Source organism: Rhea americana, unplaced genomic scaffold, assembly GCF_003343005.1.
Source record: "Rhea americana isolate MKP2758 unplaced genomic scaffold, rheAme1 scaffold_397, whole genome shotgun sequence".
Lineage (NCBI taxonomy): Eukaryota > Metazoa > Chordata > Aves > Rheiformes > Rheidae > Rhea > Rhea americana.
In genome coordinates, this window is record NW_028186531.1 from 246,271 (window position 1) to 260,574 (window position 14,304).

The 14,304-nt window shown below is 57.2% G+C and overlaps 1 protein-coding gene across 2 annotated transcripts; it reads right to left on the bottom strand.

Moving 5' to 3' along the window:
* Positions 1–2,602: 2,602 nt before the first annotated feature.
* On the bottom strand, positions 2,603–14,298 carry ST3GAL2 (ST3 beta-galactoside alpha-2,3-sialyltransferase 2). Of its 2 annotated transcripts, none has more exons than XM_085313829.1 (6): positions 13,898–14,298; positions 12,637–12,830; positions 8,666–8,845; positions 8,301–8,346; positions 7,785–7,904; positions 2,603–7,032 (listed from the first exon to the last, which is right to left on the bottom strand). In XM_085313829.1, the coding sequence occupies exons 1-6, from the start codon at positions 14,225–14,227 to the stop codon at positions 6,859–6,861; spliced, it is 1,044 nt and encodes a 347-aa protein (XP_085169955.1). In that variant the 5' UTR covers positions 14,228–14,298; the 3' UTR covers positions 2,603–6,858. The 2 variants fall into 2 exon arrangements, with proteins under 2 accessions (XP_085169955.1, XP_085169956.1); XM_085313830.1 differs by lacking the exon at positions 2,603–7,032 and adding an exon at positions 7,039–7,312.
* Between the last annotated feature and the right edge of the window lie 6 nt (positions 14,299–14,304).

Below are 14,304 nucleotides of genomic sequence, written 5' to 3' on the forward strand. Positions count from 1 at the left end.
AGTGCACAAACAAGGATGAGCTCGCTGCTGTCCACTGAGGCCATGTTATTATGTATGCTGTATTTATATCATGCTTTATTTCATTTAATATTTTCGGTTGGCTTCAATGTTGCTYGGTTTGTATATTAATAAAGAGACATTTTAACTATTCTTGCTGCTGGAATTTGACTGGCAATTTGTTACTCAAGAGCCTCGTGTGTCTCTTAGGATCCAAACTATGTGGTTGTCTGGATGGTTTCCTGTAGGGATGCTGGGCCTGTCGCGGGCTCCCTGCTCCAGCCGTTAACAGCGTGACCTGGGAGGTGGAGCAAGCCTTGGCTCCGCTCCATCAGCTCAGGGGAAGTCACTTCCTCTGCCTGTGCCTCCTTTCAAATTTTCTTCCTTTCTGCCTSATGAATCGGTGGTAGGGTGAAAAAGGGGGTTTCAACACTGTCCTCCCAAACACGTGTGATTCTGCTCCTGTCTGTGCCACAGAAACCGGTTCTCCCTGCCTCCCGGTACCTGCCACGATCGCCGCAGCCAGCTTCTGCTCTGCTGTATCTCAGGAGGCAATAAGTAGTATAATCCTCCTGGCTGACACTTCCCCCAGAGSAGACCTGGGAGCGAGGATCTGCTTCAGCAGTGTCCAGGCTGTTGTACCCTCTTGGCAGTGTCCTCCAAGAGTTTGTGTGCTACCCTGACCTCACGCACGCTGAGCTAGGGCACAGGAGCGTGGGCTTGGAGTGCTGGGCAGGCTGAGTGAGGTGAGCTGGGGCCACCTCTGAGTCTCACTGCAGGTTTCCAGCCCCTCTTGAGGTGACGAGTGGCTTTGCTCGGCAGGAGAGCCCTGTTCCCTTTCTCTGCCCRTTTCGCAGCTCTTGAAGCACATCTGTTGCTGAAGAAGGCTGTTGCCCTCTGCCAGGGCTCAGCTGGAGCAAACCCTTTGGAGATGGAGATGGCATGTACCTCCTGGACCCTGCACCCTTTGCCACCACAAGGTGAGTCATGATCACTGGGGTTGGAAGGGACCTCTGGAGACCATCTAGTCCAACCCTTTTGCTCAAAGCAGGATCTACTAGAGCAGGTTGCTCAGGGCTGTGTCCAGTCGAGTTTTGAATATCTCCGCAGGTGAAGACTCCACAGTCTCTCCAGGCAACCTGCTCCAGTGCTTGGCCACCTTCAGAGCAGAAAAGCTTTTTCTTGCATTTAAATGAAATTTCTTTTATTTCAGTTTGTGCCTATTGCCTCTGGTTCTGTCAGTGGGCACCACTGAAGAGTCTGGCTCTTTTCTCTCTCCCACCTGGTAGGGACAGGACTGGGCGTTTGAGGATCCCTAATGAAAATCCAAGCTGAGACCCGTTCAGAGCTCGCTGGCCAAGAGATGGTCCTTGGCAAAGGGCAGCTCAGGATGCAGCTGGTGCTACCAGACAACCGCAGCTCCAGTGGGAAGTGRGCTGGGAGCTGAGGAGGGGGCTCAGTTCACTGCAGCACCCTGACCTCAGCTTTAGCCCTCTTTGTGCYGGGAGCCCGGGTTGCGGGGAGCTCCCTCAGTGGAGGGGTGGTGGTGGCAATGACCGGAGTCAGCTCCATGCCAGGCCTCTGCCCCCACCCGGGAAGCCACTGTGGCACCCAAAAGCCGCGGCAAAAAAATCTCGAAAACTGCTTCTGAGCCAGTGAAAAGACAAGCGCTAAAGTCTAGCTCCCAGTGGGGAGGTGAGATGTCTCTTATCCCTCCGACGTCTYTGCCCTGGAAATCGGACTGAAGCTGGACATGAGCCCGCTCGGCTGCAGGTCGATGCCCTCGGGACGGGGAGATTGGGGACGGGGGYTGGTGCCAGCTGCCTTCGCCCTGCACCCTGCCAACGCCGCCTTCTCTTTTTCAGGTGCTGAAGAGGGCCAGGAGGGCCGTGCCGGATGCTGATGCAGAGCAGGCCCAGGCGAGCAGCAGGATCGATGCCCAGGCATGATTCAGACACGGGGCAGAGTTCGCGGACTTTGGCAGAGGGGATTTTGTCGGGGCTCTGCTCCTCGGCACAGGTCCTGGGCTCCTGGGGGGGGGGTTAATTACAGCCCGTGGCTTATGCGTGGCACAGCCGCAGCCCACATGCAGCAGAGCATCTGTCCTGCTCTCCCCCAGCCCCACCAACCCCCCTGTGTTCGCTCCCCCCCTTCCCATTGCCTCCTCCTGACCCCACCAACGAGCCAGGCTTGGGGCCGGGCATGCGGCACGTGCTCCCCTCCCTGAGGGACCAGCCAACCTCGTGGTGGGGCCACGGTGTACAGCTTCCACAGGACACTGCTGAGAAACGTGTGATGAAGAGGACCAGCCTTGTGGCTCCCAAGACTCCTTTTTTTTTTTTTTTTTTTTCCCTCCTCCTTGTGTTAGAAAGCAGCTTCTGGTCACTGAGTCTTCAGGGGAACTTGACTGTGTGCCAGAAGGTGCAGACAAGCTTGTGAGCTGTACAGTACAGAATCAAGGTAAATCTCCTTTAATTTCTAGGGGACAGCACAAACCGAACTGCTAGCTCCCGAAACGCACCCGTGAGCGTCCTGGAGCTGAAAGTCAGGTGGAGCCTGCACAGCTGGGCTCCCCACCTGCCCCAGAAGGAAAGCACAGCGTGGATCTGATGCATGGTTTTTATTGACTAAAAAAAAAGTTTTTTTAAGACAGTTGTGTGCAGAAGTACCCATGTAGACAGAGGCTATGGGAAAAGCCACCCAGCTGCTCCTAGCACTGGTGTCTCTCTCTCTCCCAGCATGGCACCRCGTGACAAACATGACCCCAACCCTCGGTTTCTTCCGCCACACTGGGTACCAGCGTGGTGAGCACCACCGCTGCGCTTCTGCGGGGTGGGCAAGGCCGGGCAGCCCYGCGGAGACCCGGCTCGTCGGCCAGAGAGCCAGCGGCCCCCGCCAGGGTACGCCTGAGCTCCGGGAAGCGTGAGCCCTGAGGGCACGACGGACCCCAGGGCTTCTTCCCCCCGCCCCGCCGCACACCTTGCCCGTAGCCTCTGCCTACATCTCCTCTATGTACAGTACAGTGGTACTCGTAGGCAAAGCGCCCGCGGCCCCCTCCCCGCAGGGCTTGCAGCATGCTCGTGCGTGTGTTCGTTGGCCACTCTGCCAAAGAAACAGAAGTGGTTGCAAGTCCTTGTATCAGGATGTGTTTTTTTAAAAAAAAAAAAAAGAAAAAAAAAAGCTGGGGGAAGGAAGTTAGCTGAAAAATGCAGTCTGAGAGGGCCGCCTGTTTGCTGGGTGCTGGGTGCAGCGCAGCACGCGTTTGGCACCCATGCCTCCTCCTGCCCCATGATTGTCTGGCCTAGCCCTGCTCAGCCCGGGCAGAAGCAGGCCCAGCCTTATCGAACCTCCGCAGCTGGATTCCTCCGGCACRCCTGCTCTGGCAGCACCTCCACCAAAGCAAAGAAGGTGCTTCCCCCCCTTTTTTTTTTTTTTTTTTTTTTTTTTTTTTCCCCCCCCCCCCCTTTTTTTTTTTTTTTTTTTTTTTTTTTGTCACCCTCCCAGCAGTGTTTTTCCTGCCAACATCCAGCCCAGCAGCACAGGAATAAGGAAGGAAGCCGATCCGACTGCCAGATAAATCAGCCCAACACCTACACCCCACGCTCGCAGGGCAAACCAGCCCAGAGCCAGCGTGGGGAGCAGGGACAGTCCAGCATAGCCAACAGGAGATGGTCAAGGCACTCTTTGTTGCTCATATTTTTGTGGATTTTTTTGTTTTGTTTTTCTTCTCCTAAAAAAAGCCCCAGGACAGGTGCAGACCAGGAATAACCTTGGAATAACCAGCCTCTGAGTGCCAGAGTGACAAGCCAGGGGAGTGAGGACTGCGTTGAGGGTCGATCATCCTGCCAGCCCTTCTCCTGCTCTTCTCCACATGGCCGGCACCAGGCAGGGGCAGCCAGCCACAAAGCATCACAGAACCTCTTCGACTAAAAAACCTTCCAAGAAACTTGTGGATTCAAAGCCCTGTGGACAGAAAAAGAAAAGACAAAGGTCCCCAGCCCAGGGGATGTTCGGTGCCTTCTCCAGGTGACCCAAATGCTTGTGTTTCATGATTGCAGAGAGAAAACTCAAAAAAGAAAAGGGGAAAAACACTGAAAAAACAATCCAAACCAGTGAGACAGGTAAGAGGTTGTTACAGAAAAGCCAGATACAAAAAGAAAAAATACCTCAAGCCCAGAAAACTATGGTGCTTGCTCCTTAAATAACTATTGCAACAAGGAGCTGGGGCCCAGGCAGAGCTTTCTCCAGCGGCCCCCCAGCCCCCCAGCAGCGGCAGCAGCCTCCTGCACTGGGGCAGCCCGCTCTGGACAGCGGTGGCTTTGCCCTGGCAGCAGCGCTGCCATGCCAGGCACCCCTGGGGCTCACCCATCCCAGGCAGAGGATCACCATTGCCTCACATCCCCAGCTGTACAGCTGAGGGTCCCTCTCCAGGAGAGACCTGGCCATGATACAGAGGTGCAGGCTTTTTCTGTTCGATCCCATTTGCCATGATTGCCTTTTTATTGAACCTTCCAGCACCTCTGAAAACCAACCGACTGACTAACCAAAATAAAGTGTTTTTAATCACATCTCTAGGGGGGCAGTTTCCCTCGGCATCTCACCCTGTCCCTCCTGCACRGAGGCTTGACCCACAGCCTAGCCTCAGGCTCTGCCTTCCTCCTGCCCTGCACCTGCTGACAGGCATCTGTTTAATTTTACCAGGACCCATAGCAAAAGACACTTGCTAAAAGAGTCCATATTAGATATCAAAATACATCATGGAAAAGCAATGAGAATTTGCAAGGCTCAAGGGTTTCGAGTACATCAGTGGCTAACCGAGCAGAAGCACCTCTTCTGCTGCTATGGTACTGTTTCTTTGCCACCTGCTACCTTCACCTGAACCCYCCGAGCTTCAAACATGGGCCCAGCTGACCCCAGCCCATACATGGGACATGGGGATAGCAGCGTTGGCCTCAGGACTGGGAAAGTCAGGGACACACCTGTAAAAACACTACTGTAAAAGAGCCAAAGTGCCTGTGTTCCTCCTCCTCCTCCTCCTCGCAGTGCAGCCAGGGAGCCTTTTCCACAAACCTCACCCAGCCCAGACCAACACACACACAAGTCCAATCCTGCAAGTCATCCATGATCAAAAATGGAGAAAAGACTTTGGGATTTCAGCTTCTCGACAGAGCTGTCCGTTTATAATAAAACAAAAACAAAAGCACGTTTCATTCACCCACTAAAGCTATCTCTAATCTGTTTTTTCCCATTCTGAGAGCAAAAGGAAATCTAACTTTTTTCTCTTCCTCCCCTTGCAGCGCAGGGGAAGGCCAGCCCCAGCCCACAGCCTGTGCCCTCACCAGGGCCGGTCCCCATCGTCACCTCTTGCATCCTGCAGCTGGTTCTTCCTGCATCCCACAGCAGCATCCACCTGGTGCCTGCGGGCAGCTCGTGCTCGCTGTCCCAGCTGCCTCTGCGGGGATGAGGAACCACAGCGGCCTGGAGCCGGTAAGCCTGATCCCACGCTGTGCTGGCCTCGCTTGTGGCACAGGCGCACGGGACCTGATCCAGAGCCATCCCTCTTGTGGCCCTGGCTAGCCACAGCTGCTGCGGCCGGGCTCCCTTCTTCTCCTTCGACCCTCAAGATTGCCATAAATCAGAAGCGGGCCCTGCAGAGGTCGCCTGGAGGGATYGGGCTACTGGTTCTGCGGGATTGTAGCTGCCTTTTGCATGGTTTCCCTCTAAACTCGTCCTACCATTAGTCAACCCTTGGACAACGGAGTGCCCGTCTCACTACCGGCAAGAGAAGGTGATGCCACCCCCCGAATAATCGTCTCTTTTGGTTCCTCTCCTTCCCTCCCCGGAGGCAGGTCCCCCCCGGCTGCAAGCACTCGCTCACGCCAGCAGACACCAGTCTGCAGCRGAGCGTCAGCTTGGAGCCGGCGGCCAGCTCTTCACCGGGCCGACCTTGCCCTCTCGATGCGCAGGAGTATCTGAATCTGAATCCCAGATTCTCCTCAGCAGGCTCCCAACAGTCCAATGCAAACAGGCCACGAGTCCAGACCTCCCCTTCCCACTGCCTCCGGCGCCGGGGCCAAACGATTGCAACTGCACATACAAACAGACGTCGCCAGGACCTGATTGTACAGCGGGAGGCTTCTCTGGGAAAGCCGCTGCAGCTATGCAAGGTGGGAAAAAAAATCAAAATAAAGGAAGAACGAAGCCAGCTGCTGCCACGCTTGCGCTCAAGCACCAAGCAGAACGGGAGGACGTCTTGGTGAGCTCAGCAGCAGCAGCAGCACGCGGGGTTAAATAACTCGGCCCCTTTCCTCRGGTTAGCCAGCACTGGCGTCCGTGAGACGCTATTGTCGTTGCGTTGCGAGACTGTGCCATCGGGAAGGGGAAAACTGATTGTTCAAATGTCCTTTCTACCTTGTCCCGGGACATGATTGCTTGGAGTTTCCCCAAAGTYGCCGGGTTTCGGGTATTTTTTTTCTTGTTTTAAAAAGAGCAGCATTTGGTTTGACTGTAAAGAGATGCAAGTCGGACGCTCCCGCCGTCCAGTCCGTCACTGATTGTGTTTGTAAATCCTTCTCAGCTGAAATAGGTTTCTTAATAATAATATTAATTAAAAAAAAAATCTCCTTTTTAGCTCAGAACCTGATTGGCTGGAGGCACCAAATACCCTGCGGAACAGCTCCATCACCTGGGGCTGTGCAGGGGCCACGCTGCTGATCCTTGCACTCCCGGTGATCGCTTGAGGATGCCTCGGCAAGATTCACCCTCTGCCCTCGCCAGGGCAGGCGGCTGCAGGAATTCCCCCCGTGCCGCGGAAACCTGATTGGCAAAGGCAAGCTGGAGGACTCGCAGTTGTCAGGCCCATCAGTTGCCCCGGTAAACCTCAATTTTGCTGGTTTTGGCCAGCATGTCGAGGATGTGAGCCTCGAAGTCGGCGTCGTGCACCCCGGTCTTCCTGAACTCCCCGGCGTAACGGTTGTTCTCCCAGTAGTGGTGCCAGTTGCCTCGGCTGTCGGCACCGAACCCGAAGACGTTCACCTGCCGGCGGCAAGGAGGGATGGTCAGCCACGAGCAGCCCTGCCAGCCCGGCGGGCGCCGGGGGCCCAGCTGACCGGGCAAAGGCAGCTCGCGGGCGATCCGCTTGCTAAAGCCTGATGCTGGTTGCCGGACGAGCATCCGCTTCAGTGTGGGGGCAGGATTTGGCACTGTACCGCGGGAGCCGAACATGCAGTTTCCCCCGCACGGCCTTCCTGGATACTGCCGAAGCTTTAAAGATATTCACAGGCTGCCCATCGCCATGCTTTTAGGCAAACGGACCCTGCAAACAAGTGACCCTGTTCTAATTTTATCCCACAGCCAGTGCCACCTCCCTCCTTAGCCCTGTAAAACGGTTGTAAAAACAGAGCCAGAGCTCGCCCCTTGCCTGGGGCTGACTGGCTGGAGCTGTGGGCACCCCGCAGCAAGGGCCTGGGTGCTAAGGTTACAGGGGAGCTCCGTGAAACAGCTTAGATGGTCTCAATCAATGAGGAGAGCCAAGGTGGTGGGCCCTGGGGGGAGCGCTCTTCCCAGCCGTAGCACGGCAAGCCGGATACAATCAAGGTGACCTTAGCAGTGCCACGGCCCAGGATCCTGGCCGGGATCAYGCAGCCCCTCCTGGCCTGCCACCTACCCCTACTCCCCCACCCCCTGCCCAGGCACAGCGTGCGGGATGGCGAACATCCGGGAAGGGAGCCCACCGAGGAGCCCCATGGCATGAGCCCCATGGCTCAGCCGGCTGCGCTGCCACCCACCTCGTCGCAGACGTGGAGCGCAAAGAAGAGCACCAACATGCCGGTGGAGGGGTATCGCCCGTGGTGCTCCGTCCAGCGGTCGTGGATGTACTTGAAGAAGGCAGGGTTGTAGATCTGCACCTAGGAGGCCAGGCTGAAGTTAGGATCTAGAGCAGTGCATGAGCACTGTCTCTGGCCACCGCCAGCCTGTCCTCCCTAGGGAAGGCTCTGCCTGCTGGGCCAGCCCAGCGGTATCCTTCCTTCCAAAGCCAGCAGCTCAGGAAGGAGAACCAAGTTCATGGGAACCCAAGGGGAAGATGCAGCTACTTCTGCAAAGCTTCTCCACACGAGAGGAAGCTATGGAGAAAAGTGGGCTTGYGCTGACCTGGCAGCCTGGGCAGCCATAGTGCCTGGGGAACAGCGCCAAGCAGTGGGCCTCATCTGGGGAGGAGGTAAGGGGAAGGACGCTCTCCTGGGGCTTTCCCACCCCAGGCTGCTGGCACCGCAGAAGAGAAGAGCCTATGGAGCTGTCCTTACCTTTTCTTTGTCCACCCGCAGAAAAGGCTTCACGGGTGCGTACGTGCTGCAAAAAAGCAGGAGGCAGGTTATCTCCTTGGGGACACAAGCCTACTGCAACTCCAACCAAGCTAACAAGATAAGGGAGATGCTTTGGTCCAGACATTCAGATTTTCCTGTGGGAAAGGACTGAGAGAAACCAGCCAAGCCCCGAGAGAAGCACCAGTGATGAATATTCATTGCTCCCAGCATGGTGAGCCAGCGGAAGAAGCTGCCCAGCCAGGGCTGTCTGCATGATCTAACGCAGGGAGCGCGTAGAGGCAGATACCATGAAAATCCGCAGCTGGCCGGGGCCGGGGCTGCCCCGTGCCTTGCCGGGTACTTACAATCTGATCTGGCCAGTGGAAAGGGCGCTGGCAATCCAGAGCAGGTCCAGGGTTTTGAAGGGCACCAGCACAAAGCTGACGTTGGCAGGCAGGTTCTTGGCACTCTCTGGGTACATGAAGTGATGAGTGGTCCGACTCCCCACGTCGCCTTCAAACCCCACCGTGGGGGCCTGGTTCATCCTGGGGAGAGAGTCAGGCGTGAGGCAGACACCAAGGAGGAGGATCCAGGCATGGGAATCAACTGGGACCATCCATGCGTGCCATCGGCAGCAGCCCCKGGCCTTCAGATCTGTTTTTCACCCCAGCCCTCTTTTAGAGGTGCAAAAAGAAACCCCTCCCTGCATTGCCCCAGGTGGGAGCTGGGCACGATTTGCACACCGCTGGCAATGCGCAGAGCACCCTGTGTCTCTGCGTCACAGCTGCAAAGCGGTAGGGCATCACAGGCAGCGGGAGAGCTCAACCCCRAGGTAGGTTCAAAGCCCAGGGTCACTTCTGCACACACCACGGTCCCCGGGGACTGTGTGCCGCACAGGACTTACCTTTGCGACTGCCGCAAGCGCTCACATGCAAACGAGCAGACACAGCACTTTACTACCCTCCCTCCTTAGTGCTGCTGAGTAATGGGGGGAAAAAATCACATCTGAGTATAAACATTTATAGTCAGTTGTGCCTCAGTTCTTCACGTCTTATTCATTTTTTTTTCCTAAACAGCTCCAATTTAGAACCAGGCTTGTGCTGTATTTCTAGGCATTGGCTTTTCAATCACACATGAAAGTTTTAGGAACAAAAGAAACCTCAGCCACGACATGGACCTTTTATGAGCTGGAGATGGCAAAATTGGTACTAATGCCAGCATGGAGACACATTCAATCGCTGCTCTGTGTTTGGAAAGCAGTGAGATGATTTATGCTTCCCACCCAGGTGCACTGAAGTGCTTTCTAGCCCATTAGCAAGGAAGGAAGATGTCAGAGCAGCTACGAGAGATAAATATTTAAAGTCAGCAGGTCTAGGCGGCTCAAGCCCAGGAGCTCTGCTGATGAGAATTTTTAACGAACAGCAGAATACCGGGGAAACAGCAGGACACCATGAGACAGCTCGCATTTCATCGCAGGGAGGGCTGGAGCAATGACTTGGATCTAGCTTGACAAGAGAAATGGGAACGGGATGAAGGCAGATGCAGTACGGTGATCCTGTTCTGCACACTGTTTCAAGGAAGACAGGGCGGCRGCGAAGACAAGTCAGGCTACGAGACACAGGGTGATCCGTGCCAAGGGGCAGAAGTTATGCCCCACTGACATGCTCTAGGAAAGATCTTCTTGGGAATGGCTGAAAGGACATTCAGCAATTCAAAAGTTGGAAGAAAGTCACAAAATAATCATCTAAGCAGTGGTGCTAGTGCCCAGCAGTGAGAAACGTGGAGKTTAATATAGCTCACCAAAACAACGGAGAAGTGACCGTGTATAGAGGCCTCCATGGGAAAAAAAATACAAATCCTGGAAGGCTCTGTATCTAGGGAGCAAAGGCAGCACAAGCAACCTCAGCCTCAGAGCCAAGCTGGGAAGAGGCACGTTTTTCAGAGACTGCAGGTGACGAACAGCCAGACRGGGCTGTTGCATCTCAGCGAGGCTGCGCAGGAACGTTTTTCCTCAAAGATGGATGCGCGTTAGAAATGAGCCGTTGAACGCAATCAAGGAGCACTTCCCAGATGGCTGATGTGTACAGGGATCGTGAGTTGACACAAGGGTTTCCTCCGTCATTTGGTCGCTTGGAGTAAGAGCCAGACAGCTCCTTCCACCAGCCTAGGGGACGTGCCAGGCTCCCAGGACCAGGCTCCTTCTCCTCATCCAGTCCATCTCCAGTGGCAATTTCAAGCCACTTTTCACTGTTAAAGCCACTGTGGGGCAGCATCGGTGCTGGAGCGAGCCAGACAGCTTGGTGTGAGAAGCTGGGCCACAGCTGATTTTGGTGTCAGCAGAAGTGTTGCAGGCTCCTTGCACCATCCTTTCCCCCGCAGGGCCTGCACACACTGCCAAAGCAGCTGGCAGAGCCCAGTGCTCACAAGCCAGAGCATCGCCTGCACCCCCACATTGTTCATGGCTTGTAGATGCTCATCAGAAGACCCCCCAGGGCAACCTGTCCTTCTGCCACCAYACTAGGGCTTTGCCCTGTTCCAGCATCCAATGGGCTTCTTGAACAAGCAGCTGTTGCCTGGGCTTGTCCAACCCGAGCCGAGGCGATGGGAAGGGGTTCCCATAATTTTCACCTACTCTGCAGGAATACTGATCTTGGCTGAGTCCTTGCAGCTACTCAAGTGCACCTCCACGCCATAGAGAAAAGCCTGCCTTGGACATACCACAGCTCTTCTTCACCGCAGGCGACGGGGACGCGGTCCTCGCATCACAGCCCTGCTGAGCAGCTTGGCTGCGATACTCAGGTGAGCCATGGGACCCACTCATCTCTTTAAGAGATTTGGGTTGGTAGAAAAAGGCACTGATGTCCAGAGGTGTTTTTTGGAGCCAGGTGGGCCAGAGCCTTGCAGGAGGCCCACAGAGACACTCCTGGGGTGTGTAGCAAGGGGAACCGGCACCAGATGGCTCAGCATGAAGCCTGCTAGCATCATTGCTCCCTCCTAGTAAAGTCAGGTCTGCAGCTGCTGGMGTAAAGGGAACCCCACCAGAAAGACTGCTCAGGTCAAAGAGCAAGTGAGTCTCCCGAGAGGCAGGAACAAGCTCCCCTATCTGCACGTTTTTCTGACAGGGCTGTGATTTAGGAGCATGCTCCTGACTGAGCAATAGTACGGTTGGGGCTCGGAGCACTCTGACAATCCCACGCTGAGCCTGGAAGGGAGCAGAAGATGCCGTCGCACAAAACTGGCGCACGGTTTTATTTTGGGAAGCGTGGGAGGGATCCTACAGCAACAGTGCTGGCGAGCCCAGGGGAGTGGCACAGCGAGCAGCGCTCAGGGCTGGGGCTGCCAGCAGGCACAGCCACGCCACGAGCAGCAATTCAGGTCACAGGGGTGGCTTGYGTGGTTACAGGAGGGAGCACGGGGGGCTGCCCAGCACTGCTCTTCCATGAGAGGACTGGGCCTGCCCAGTGCTGCTACCCTGTGAGAGCAGCAGGGAAACYGAGGCAGGGGCCAGGCCATGACCCACCTACAGATGCATGCCCTAACCGCGATGCTCTGGGGCAGTTTTGCAGAGTAAGAGGGTCCTCAGTTAGACAACTTAAGGATGTCTGGCTTTATTTCTTCCCTCCAGCTGCCAGGAGGGTGGTGTGGCCTCGTTCACCACGTGCCGCGGGTGGCCCAGGGGCACCAYGGCACTCCTGGGGGCTGGCCCACTTCAGCAGCAGCACGCCCGACTGCYGCAGCTCCCGTGATGAACCCAGGCAGCTCCGATGCCAAACTGGGACGAGTGGGTCAGACACCTCCCACAGGATCAAGGACCAAACGGAGAAGGGCACCCCRTCCAGAAGGTAGGATCGCAGGCCCAATGCACCCTGCCGGTGCCACGTGCTGCTGTCACAGCCTTCCCAGGGCGGCAGCTGGCCCTGGCCAAGGAAATCTGTGCTCCTTCCTCCCTTCCCACTGCCTCCAAACAGTCAAGAAAGGAAAGGATCTCACTAAGCAATCTAGCTGGTTTCCTCCTGCACTACCGCATRTCGACTATGCCCGCATATCGATAATGCTGGAGGTTAGCTCAAAGCTAAAGGTGCAATTAAGAAAAGTCACATTTTTGCTTTCCCAGTGGGCCTTGGAGAGGATGCAGTTTTAAGGTATGCATATGACGGCGCAGCATTGGCAAACCCCGTTGTCCCTCCCCAGGCTCCCACCTCCTCCAGCTCGCTTGGCAGCCTGCATTCCTCCTGCCTTTGTACTTGGCTGGATTGGAGTGGGGCTGGGGACATGCCACGGCCCGGGTGTCCCCCCTCTCCTCCCAAGCCATCCCCGCCGGTGGTGCGGCCCTCACCTCATGATGAAGTCGTGCGCGTCGATCTCTCGCCCGTAGCCAGAGCCGCGCAGGTTGCCCGAGTTGCCCACCACGGCGCAGCGCCGGCACCGCCGGGGGTCGCGGGAGCTGTACGGGTTCTTGCCAGGCACGATCTGGAAGAGCTTGCTCAAGACTTCGTGGGTGTTGTGGGATTTAAACTGGGGCTGCAGCATCTGTGAGGGGCAGAAGGAGAAGAGCAGGACATCAGGCAGGGCCACCAATGCACCGCGGTACAAAGAGCTGCCCTCCCTGATCCTGCAGCCGCGGCGGTGCTGCCACTTCAGCATGATGCCCTGGCAGACGTGTGGCCAGGTACAGTGCCCCCAAATCACCCCAAATGCGCGCRTTTGGAGCAAGAGAGCCTGGGCAGTGAGCGCAACAGGCCACAACAGAGAGCGARCCTTGCTTTCAGGCCATCTCACACTCCAGCTCCCTCCAGCTCATCCCTGCAGGCTGAGGAGGACTTAGCAAAGCCCTCGGGTCTCTCCTGCGGCCCCGGAGCACAACCGGGCTCTTTCACTCGACATTGGGACTAAAGACCTCRATGAAGGAGATGCCACGGTGCCCCAAAGTATTTTGGGACATCCCTTCTTTCTCCCCAAAGCTTCCGGGTCACCACTGAAGAGCAGTGCCAGCGCGGAGCTGCCGCCGCGCTGGTCCGGGAGGACGCCAGCACTGCCCTGGGCCTCGCTGCCGAGATGCTGGGATTTCCCAGMCAGGAACTAGGGGCCCGGGGCAGGAGCAAACCGCTACGTGGGTGGGGGAGGCTGGGCTGAAAATCCTGGCTCTGCTCCAGATCGCCCACGCGCTCCCCAGCCCACCGCTTTGGAGAAAGCCAGCCGCAAGTCTCGGGAGTGCAAGGGTGCTGGCCGGGGAGGTGGGGGGGACGCACCACCCTTCCTCCCCGCCAGCACCCAGCTCTTCATCGCTGGCAACGCGCGGCGACAGCGAGCTGAGGGCAGGAGAGGGGCACTCGGACTCCGTGCCGAGGCTAAACTAAATCCAAAACGTTAAAATCCAAAACGTTGGGCCTCGCCCACACGACGAGCAAAAGCGGTTTTGAGCCTGCCCAGCAGCCGCCGAGGGGAAGGGCGCGAGGAGGGAAGCGGGGCCGGCTCCGCGCGGCGACCCCGCGGGCGACGCGCAGCGGGCTGGGAGCCGAGGCGGGAAGGCGAGGGCCGGGCTGCGCGGCGGCCGGGGACGCGGGGCCGGCGATGCCGCCGCCGCGGCGCTCACTCACCATCCACCACCTCTGGACGTCCGGCGGCAGGTCCATGTTCTCCCTGGTCCACACCGGGGAGATGTCGCCGTCGTAGTGGCTGTCAAACCACTCGGAGGCTCCCGCGTCCTCCGCGCAGCGGCGGCAGGCGCAGCTCTTCAGGTAGAGCCCCGCTTTGCTGAGCCGCTGCATGCCCGCGTAGCCGGGCACCAGCTTGACCCGGTGGATGCCGCTCAAGCCGCCGGGCTCCAGGTAGGCGATGCTGTGGTGGGAGTAGGTGAAGAGGAGGGACATGATGAAGACGAGCAGGAAGGCCGTGGTGAGGAAGCAGAAGCGCAGCGAGCACTTCATGGTCAGCGGGCGGCGGGCAGGGACGCCGCCGCTGCCGGGCCGGGGAGGGCGTCACCGAGGCCCGCCGGGCAGCGGGG